The 9,635-nt window shown below is 52.4% G+C and overlaps 1 protein-coding gene across 1 annotated transcript in view; it reads right to left on the minus strand.

The window, feature by feature from the left end:
- The window catches only part of Arrb1 (arrestin beta 1), an 87,891-nt gene extending 82,757 nt beyond the window's left edge, over window positions 1-5,134 (minus strand). The window contains exon 1 of the mRNA XM_005323202.3: window positions 4,973-5,134. Within this exon, the coding sequence (XP_005323259.1) occupies window positions 4,973-4,992 (20 nt within the window). The 5' untranslated portion in view covers window positions 4,993-5,134. The remainder of the gene's footprint in view (window positions 1-4,972) is intronic.
- Window positions 5,135-9,635: the final 4,501 nt, after the last annotated feature.

Raw genomic sequence — 9,635 nt, forward strand, 5'->3', positions numbered from 1 at the left:
GCACACCAATGGAGTAATGAAGACACATAAGGTATGAATGAAGGAAAAAGTACCATGACCCCTGTCTGTTCCAGTAACCAAGGCCTGCTGACCAGGGCTGCCACCTCCTCTGCGACCTGGCACCTCACTCTCGCACCTGATCAGTGTCTGCACCTTGGCAGAGGCTCTTCCTTCCGTCCAGAACAACTCTGCCCCTGCCCAAGCCTTCCTCATGCTCCAGCACCCATCTAGGGTCACCTGCTCTAGGAAGCCTCCCCAAGGGCCCCAGCCTGAGTCACAGGACCCTCCTTTCAAGAGCCAGCACAATACATGTCTCCCCTGAGGCCTGCTCATACTCCACCCAGGCTCCTCCACCCCGCAGCCTGGTTTTGAAAGGACAGTGCAGGGCAGTGATCTTCTGCCTTTGGGCACAAGGCAGAGGGGCCGGGTGGATAGGGCCACGCGGGCCCCATGACTACAGCCCCCTCTGACTCCCAGCCCAGGGCATACTTGAGGCATATGGGAAAGCAGGGTCCGCCACTTTTCCCCTTGCCTCCGTGGCTCGACTGTGCCTCCCTACTCCAACCAAATCCCAGGTCACCTTCCACTGCCTTCTGGCTAAGCATGGGGTCTTGCTGCAGCCCCACCTCTGTGGGTCCTTCCCAGTCTCTTGGGCCCTAGGTCCCAGCTGCTCCGTATCCTGACTCTTTCCACGGCCCCGCTGACCCTGAGCATCCTCTCCGGCTCGCCACACACTGTTATCCACATTCCCCAAGGTAACGGCCCACGACTCGACTCTCAAGACTTCCAAATTTCTGCTTTCCACCAGGATCCAGGTCCCATCTGGGCAGAGGCCTCCCTACACCTTCCTCACTGCCAGCCTGTGGCCAGCAGTCCTGCCCCCTTGTCACTCGGCTGCATGTGCACCCTCCACGGGGCTCAGCCAGATGCGCAGCCGCTCTGGTAGCAGTAGATGGCTTGGCAGCCGTTTGGGGTGTGCTGACTCCCAGTATCTTGTTCTTCCATTGCCACAGCTTGAGGTACCAAAAGACCTGGAGTTGGCAGCCGACAACTCAGGACCCTTGTGCCCATGCCAGTGAGAAGCCTCAGCCCCAGGTGAAGAGGCCCACACGTGGAAGGGAGAGAGCCGCTGCAGACATCGGAAGCCCAGAGGTCAGCCTGGATTCAGAGACAGTGGGCCAGCTCACCACTACCATGTCCAACAATCCCAGGAGCAGTCCTGGCCAAAGCCACAGGACTTCCCCATGTCCCAGCCAAGATAGGTCACGCAGGGCTTAACCACCAAGAGAAATGACAGCCAAGGTTCACGGAGAGCTGGTGATTACACTTTCCCATCACAACCACCCTCCTCTCCTAGAAAAAAGAATTCATAAACATCAGCAGGAAAGGAAATTCTATTCCACCCCATTGACTCTCAGGAAGTCCCTCCTGTTGTCTAAATTTGATCTATGATGTTGTTATTAGAAATTAGTAAGAACAGTAAGACCCAAAAGGGATACTTGAGGCAAGGCACTGCTGGGGAGGCCAACTATGAGCCAAACAAACTCCCCTTGCTCTGAGTGGAACTAGAAAGTAGCCAAAATGGCTTTGTGGGCAGGCCTTGGCTCAGATGCTTGCTGGCTACAGGGCAGTAGACAAATTACTTACTCTCTCCTAGTCCATTTCCTTAACTGCATAAAGAGAGCAACAATCCCTACATTTCTAGATCATGGGGAGAATCCAATAAGATGATGCACATAATTCTAGCACATACCAGTCACTCAACAAGAAGGTCCAACAAACCAGCAAGTACGACAGACTCTACTTCCTTATTGGTACTCTATTTCTCAGCTCCATCCTCTCTAGAGCTGTAGTTCTGAGTTCAAAGCCTTAGTTCTCAGGGAACCCCCTATGGGCCTCCCCGCCTCCCATCTACACTCTTGGCCACTGCCAGAGGCACTTCTCTGAAAGGAAAATCAGCTCCAGCCCACCCCACCCCACACACCCCTGCCTGAATCACCGAAGGCTTCAAGAGAAAAATCTCGTCTCTTGCCATTCCCAGGCTGGCACACTGTCCTCATTCACCCCGTCAGGCTCACTCTTCATCCCCAACCCACTCCTAGGCCTTACGCAGTGCTTCATGCCTCTAAGCCTCTGCGCATTCTGCACCTTTGGTCAGGCAAGATGTCACCAGTCCTGCACCCGTGGCCTCCTTATCCTTCCAGATGACACTCAGGAACTGCAATGCCAGTTCCTTCCCATGCCTGCGGCCCAGGACTGGGTTGGGGACTCCTTCCCAGGCCTTTCAAAGCACATGTCACCCTGCATTATAATCACCTGCTTTACTCTAGATCATGGGGAGAATCCAGTAAGATGACGCATGATGTTTCTATCCATGATGTTGTCATTAGAAATTAGTAAGGGATAGAAACAGAGTGGACTCATTGATTTCTGGACCCCCAGATGGAGAGATAGATGTCATGACGCCTGATGCTTAGTGTATTGGATATTTGCAGTTTCCTCTTTCAATTAATCAAGTAGAATCTCGTGGCTTCAGAACAAGACATGGCCCATTAGTGAGATTGCCTTTCTCTTCCCAATTATATAGAACCTGTCTGGAAAGGGAGAGGGAGACCTCATGGGGCTGCTAGGGAGGCTGAGGAGGGCATGCAGAGCCACCAGCGGGCTAGTTTAGTCAGACCTGTCTCTAGGCTATAGGCAGCACTTCCTCCCATGCCCAGCGAATTCAGTAAACACAGGAAGACCCATGGAAAATGTCAATATTGATAGTTCCCATTTACAGATGGAAAAACTAAGGTCAGAAGAGAAAGGCAATTGCCCAACACCCCCAAGGTCCAACAGTGAGTTTGAGGCAGTGCAGGAGGAGTCAAGGAAAAAGCCCTGACCTCAGAAACAGGGTCTCCAACAGGTGCCTGGCAGCACATGGTGTCCTCATCCTGCTGATAACTCATGCCAGCAGGGGAGCAATGACACTTCTCCCCAAGTCACAGAGCAGCAGAGAGAGGCCCAAGAGGGGCTGAGTCACCCTGATTGCCAAGCAGCACAGAACAAAGGAGAAGAGCAATGGCTCAGGCTGCCTGCTGTGCCCTCACAGGCCAGGGGGGTCTTGGTTCTGGGGGACACTGACGTGTTGGAGAAGGGAGTCACACACCCTCCTGCTAAGTCAGAAACCTGGATCGCGGTGCTGGCCAGTGGCTGCAATGGGGACTTTCTGTCAAGGTGAATGCAGACACCTCATGATCTTCTGCAGTCTCCCCAAGGCTGAGCCTCCAGCACAGAGCAGGCACCTTGCCCACCCACATACTTGGGGCCCTTGAAGGGCTTGACAGTACCCAAAGGAGAGCCACAGAGACAGGAACCAAGAGGGCTCTGGCCTCTGCCCTGCCTCCAACCCCCTCTTGACCCAAACAAGTCAGGTGACCTCTTTAACCCTCTGGTTCCTCTTTGGGAAAACAGGAAGAAGAAAATGAACCTACTGGAAGAGGATGGCTGAGAAGCAGTTTCTCAATAGTAAGAGTCTAAGTTACCTCTGAGCCTCAGTTTCCTCACCTAGAAAATGGGAATAATCTCTGGAGGACCTTTGAGTATCAGGCGGCAGTGGGTGAGGAATCACTTTGTCAGGGGCCTCAAAATGTGATGACCACAGTGGGCGGTTTCTCTTTGGTCTGTTGGTTCTTTCAGAGAAGGTGCGAATTTGATCCCCCACACTACACCTAGTACACAGCAGGAGCTCAATAAATAAATGTTGGAAGCAAGGAGGGGGAGACAGAAAGATGAAAGGGAGAAATGGGACAGGAGAATAGAATAGGGTAAAGAAAGAAAGTAACAAAAAAGAGCAGGTGCAGAAAGGGTGAGCAGAGGAGCGCAGGAGAGGCTGCTTGTGGGACTTCCAGGGGTGGGGAGGGTGACAGTGCAGGAGGTCAGCCAAGCTGTCTCCTTCAGAAGGGCTGACCCCAGAGGCTGCCCTGCCCAGCCCCCTGCCTTTTTTGTCCCACTTTCCCATTTCAGAGGCACATCTATCCCTTTGTGTGACTTTCAGAGCAGGCCTTAAGACACAGGAACCCCCCCTCCATTCTTGAAACAGCCCCTTGCCAGCACTGCCCCCCAACCCCTAGGCCTCAGGAGGTCACAGGGAAAAGAACCAGAGTGGATGGGAACCTGCCTTCCCAGACTCTAGAGGGGCTGCCTCCACCCTGTGTGCTGTGTGTTTCCACTCCTGTCACCTGGGTACTGGTATGAGGGTGTCAGTAGCCCCAGGTCTGGCAGCTCCCTCCTGTTGGGTGCTTAATCCCTGCAGACATCAGTCTGATGTGCCTCTGTGGGGGTCAGCACTGGCCTTCCACTGTGATGGTGAGACATATGCCAGCCTCATGTCATGTCAGTGTCATGTGAGGGTGACAATGTGTGCGTGCCAGCCTGAATGTTACAGAGTCCAAGTGACAGTGTATGTGTGCATCAGTGTGCAGCACATGTGTGTGCCATCATGAGGGTGTGTTAGAGTTGGTGTGTGTTGCAGTATGACCTGCGTATGCCAACAGGGCTGTCAGTAGGAATGTGTCAGCAGGCAAATGTGTGCCAGGGAGTGTGTGTGACATCCTGTCACTGTATGTGAAGAGTGTGTAGCAGTGGCTGTCAGTGTGTGTGCTATCATGAGTGTGTCTGTGTGTCCATATGAGCGTGTGTTTTGTGTGTCAGTCTGCCCCAGGAGTCTCTGCGTCTGCCGGCCAGTGCTGGGTGTCAGTGAGTCTGTGTGCGTCTCCGGTCAGCGGCCACAAGCCAGATGGGGTGGCCCTGTCTTTGGCCTCTAAGTACCCCCGCCCCCCAGCTCCTGCCAGCGACCACACAGGAGACTTGCGGTGGACAGCCGGGTACCAGGTCCTCGGGTGACCGCGAACGCAGACTGCAACCCCCGCCCGTGCTCTCGCCTAGCTCGCCCCCACGCGCGCGGGGCCGGGTGGCCGCCCGCACTCACCGAGTCCCTTTGTCGCCCATGGTCCGCGGTGGCCGCAGGGAGGTCCGCGGCGTCAGCGCCCAGTCTGGAAAATCCCCGGCCGGCAGGAGGAGCGCTGGCCAGCCCGCTCCGGGCTCCCCGCTCCGCCTCCTTCGCTCTCCCTGCCGCCGCCGCCGCCCCCGCCCCGGGTCCCCGCCCGCCCGCCGCCCGCCGCCCGCCGCCCGCCGCGCCGCACAGCTCCCGGGCAGCGGCCAGGGGCGTGGAGCGGTGCGGGTGTGCGCGCGTGTGCCTGTCTCTGTGTGCGTGTCTGCGTGTGCGCGCGCCTCACAGCAGAGCCCAGGGAGCCGGTGGGAAGCCTCCAGACCGAGAGCTCGCTGTTGGGGGCGGGGGTCTGCCCGAGTTCGTGCCCCTCTGTCACACCGAGGGGGACGTGTGCGCACCCAGTGTGTAGGTGCGGGTGCACGGCTGGGCGCGGGCCTGTTAGGAGTGTATTTGTGTGGATGGGAGGGTGTGCACGTCTTTGTGCAGTTGTGCGTGTGTGTGCGCACCGCCGTGGGTGCGAGCGCGCTCTCCCGTGCACGCCTGGGCAGCCTTTGTGTGTTCGGGTGGGTGGAAGCCCGGGTCCAGGAATTGAGGCCGAGCTACCGAGCTCCCGGCAGCACCCCTGCGCTGGGACAGTGGGAGTCTCCGGATGCCTAGGAAGGCCTTCGCCCCACGCTCCACCCTCCCCATCCCCACCCCCGCCCTTCTAGAGAGATAACACTTAACCACCCAACAGGGACAGGAAGAGGAGGTGGAGGGGCCGCAGACTGCGCTGACGTTAGGGAATTGGTGGGGGTGAGGGGTACCGGAGGCCAGCAGGGACAGTCGGTGGCAGCCAGAAAGAGGAAGCTGTGAGAAGGAGATAAGCAAGGGGGCAAAGAGCTGGTCTGCTGCCGGCCTGTGCGTGTGGCTCGGCAGGGTCACATCGTGGAAAGCGCCAAGGCCCAGCTCCACGGTCTGCTGCTGGGACCCTGGATACTAGCCCCCTTAGAACCGATTTCCATACCTGTAAAGTGATTTCAGCCCACTGACTTGTTGATAGGTGGAAAGGTCTCGCGTGGACTCGCTTGAGTTTGCGGGTCTCAGGTAGGACTCGCATACAGCAGCTGCCAGCAGAGGTTAGCCCACCCCTCTCTGCAGTTTTCTTGGTCTTTGGAAATCCTGGCTCCTCTCAAGATCCCTGACCCCTGCAGGAACAGCAGAGAGAGCTTTCTCTTCTTCCCCAGTAGGAGTGAGGGTGGAGTCCAGAGAAGGGGCTGGTAGGGTTCTGGGCCTTAATCCATTTTTCTTTTGGCTCTTTGAGGGACTCAGCTTTGCCCGAGGTCCCTTCTTGCTGTGCCGGTAGTGGGAGGTCTTTCTCATCCATCACCCCTGGAATTTGGCTAATTCACCCCATAGGTCCCTAATATTGTAGTATTAATGGGAGGAAGAGAAGCTATCTTTTACTAAGATGCAATCGTGGGTCTGCAAACATCTCCTGTAATTATGCTCAAAAACAGTCACCTATGCTGTTTATATAGAATGTATTGTTTATACAGTGTAGATAGAGTTGGTAATGATATCCCAGTATAATTACTATAATTATGTCCAGATGTTGGGGAGTAGAGGATGATTGGCTGGCAGGGTGGTCCATGTCTGGGCAACATTAGGAGCCAGGAGAAAAAGGATTAAAGCCCAGAACCTGATTGTGTCCCTTCTTAACCTCTGGATTCCATCCCCACCCCAGAGGAGAAGGAGAGGAAGCCACCTGCTGTTCCTACAGGGCTTCAGGGAGAGGAGCAAACTAAAGTCTTCCTAGATGGCAGGAGACTCCCTTTGTAAGCCAGAAAGGCCCCTGACCAGGATGGAAAGGCCTGGTCCTGCCATTTGCCACATCCCAGCTTCCCCACCTATAAAACAGTTTCCACCAAAGCAGATGATCTCCACTGGTGCTGATGTCCAAAGCACCTGAATTTTAAAATTCAGGCGAATTCTTCATTCTACTCAATAAGTATTTGTGTTTATTTTACTATAACAAATAATGTTTTAAATTACTTCCAAGTAAAACAAACAGTCCAGAAAGATGCACCAGATGGTTTTAGGTTAGCCCCCCACCCCCACAGAGCTCTTTCCAGACCAGTTTGGAGAGTGTGGCTCTACCATTTATGGACACTGAACATAGATTGGTAGACTTCGGAGTCAACATGCAGGATGTCAAATACATCCCCACTAGCCTATAAACCTCGTGAGGGTGTTTGTGGTGTGCCTGGCACAACTTGATTCTCACAGTTCTTTGAGAATTAATACTCTTTCCTTTTCTATATAAATTAATAAACTGATACTCAGAAGCTAAGTAGTTTGCCTACATTCATTGCTTCCTCTTGACCTTGGCCTCTAACCTCCCTTCCTCTAGCAGTCTCCAAAGGGAAGCTAATACAGAGTAGAGCCAGAATTTGACCCTTGATTTAATGTTTATTCAATAGCTGTTTATTGAATGTGCAACTCGTGGTCTTAGAAATTTATGAGTCAGTAGAAAACAGGACAAAACAGCTTTCATTTGAGGAAGAAATCTAGGACAGGGGAAAAGGGGTTATTTAAGAGGGGACTTTGCTTTACCTGTCAGGATCTATGGAAAACATATTTATGTATTCTTCCTATATCAAAATTAATAAAAATGTAAAAGTAATAATATTGAGAAAAATTATGTGTCAACAATTTAATTTCAAGGGATTATACATATTGGGAATGAATAATACAGTAATGGAAGAGAGTGATAGGGACAAGTGTACACTGAAAAGGCCTTCCAAGGAGGTGACCTTTGGGTTGAGACCTACAGACCAGAAACCAGTAATATGAGGGGCATGCCCCAGGAGACTTGCCCAGGCGGAAGGATCAGCAACCACAGAATTACAGGAACCAGGACAGCGTGCCTGGGTTTTGATAACCAGGGAGGAGTGGCCAGGTGGGGCAGGCAGGAGTCAGATCATTTTGAGGTCAGAAGTGAGAAGTTTGGGGCAGTGAGTTCAAGGAGAAGGTTTAGGCCGATGAATAGCAGTATCTACTTTACATTTTTTAAGGTCACACTGGCCTTGCTGGATGAGGATGACTTGGCACTAGAGAAAAGCAGAGGCTGGCAACTCATTAGTACAGTAGCCACAATGGTGGTTTGACCTAGTGTGGGTGCAGCAGAAACAAAGACGGTAAAGTGCTCCTAGGTGTTTTGCAGGCAAAGTCACCAGTACCTGCTGAAGGACCAGCTGTGGAGAGGAGGATCAAAGCTGACTCAGAGGTTTGGGGCAGAGTCTGTTCCATAGTCCATGAAGGTCACCTCTCCATGGATTTCTCCAAGGGAAGTTAGGGTTGAGAGGATAACAGAGTTCTGTCCTTCCTATCCCAGTCCGCCTGCAGTGCATCTTCTGTCCGAACACCAGAGTGATTTTCCAAAAAGGCAAATGACTTCTACAACTGAGGCTCAGAGGAGATGGTCATCTCAAGCTAGGGCCCAGCTGTCACATACCTGAAATTTACCACTTGCAATAATAATTTCTTATGTTAGCAGGGAGCACTGGCACGTATCTGTAATCCCAGTGACTTGGGAGCCTGAGGCAGGAGGATCACAAGTCCAAAGCCAGCCTCAGCAATTTAGGGAGGCTGTAAGAAAACTAGTGAGATCCTGCCTCAAAATAAAAAAATTAAAAACAAGGGCTGAGGATGTGGCTCAGTGGTTAAGCAAGCACCCTTGGGTTCAACTCCTGGTACTATTACTACTACTGCTACTAATAATAATTTATTATATTAAAAAAGAGAAAAGGAAATATAATTCCTGCTTTACATGTGAGAAAATACAGCTCTAACAGGGAAAGTGTGGAAGTCAAGGACATATCAAGATAAAGCTAGTGCTCAAACCCAAGCTTCTGCTTGGCTGGCCCGGTAGTTGAATGTCAAACTGAAGTGAGAGGGAGTGAGCTGAGGAGTGAATGATGAATTTTCAACATTCCACTCATGAAAAGATTTGCAGCCGACTGATGCCTTCCTTTGAGATGTTAGAGGTTAAGAAACCAAGGCATTTCCCTAACTCTGCCCAACCAGAAATCTGTCATCCTGACTCATCCCTTGCCACCTCAATCCATATCCATCAATCCTAGGCTTCGAGCTCCTAAGAAAGATAGAGAAATAGGCAGACCATGCAGAGCCTGGAGGGCCATGTAAAGAGTTTGGTCATCATCCAAATACCGATGAAGGCTTTAAAGGATTTAAGCAGAGAGGTGACACGTTCAGAGTGTGTTTTGAGAGGATCCCTCTGTTACATGGACATGGACTGCCCTGGATGCAGAGGGGAAGAACAACTAGAGGAGGTGCGAGCAGTTCAGGAGAATAACAAAACTGCACTCCAGGGAGAAATGCACAACAGCTGAAAAGCCAGGGAGGAAAGAAAGAGCAGGACACTTAGGGGAATTCAGATGGACCTGTGGCCAGCACAGAGGGCGGGGGAGGGAGTGGAAAGGAAGATGGGGGCCATATTCTGAGGAAGCAGGTTCAGAGACAATGCAGCTCACCAAGATGGCAGGGGCTGTTTCAGGTTTGTCTTCTCAAGAACTCCAGTCACCTTGAGAAAATTGTTGATGTTTTTTCCTGATTTGACGTGAAATACTAACGTTGATGC

The sequence above is a fragment of the Ictidomys tridecemlineatus genome, chromosome 4 (assembly GCF_052094955.1).
Source record: "Ictidomys tridecemlineatus isolate mIctTri1 chromosome 4, mIctTri1.hap1, whole genome shotgun sequence".
NCBI lineage: Eukaryota > Metazoa > Chordata > Mammalia > Rodentia > Sciuridae > Ictidomys > Ictidomys tridecemlineatus.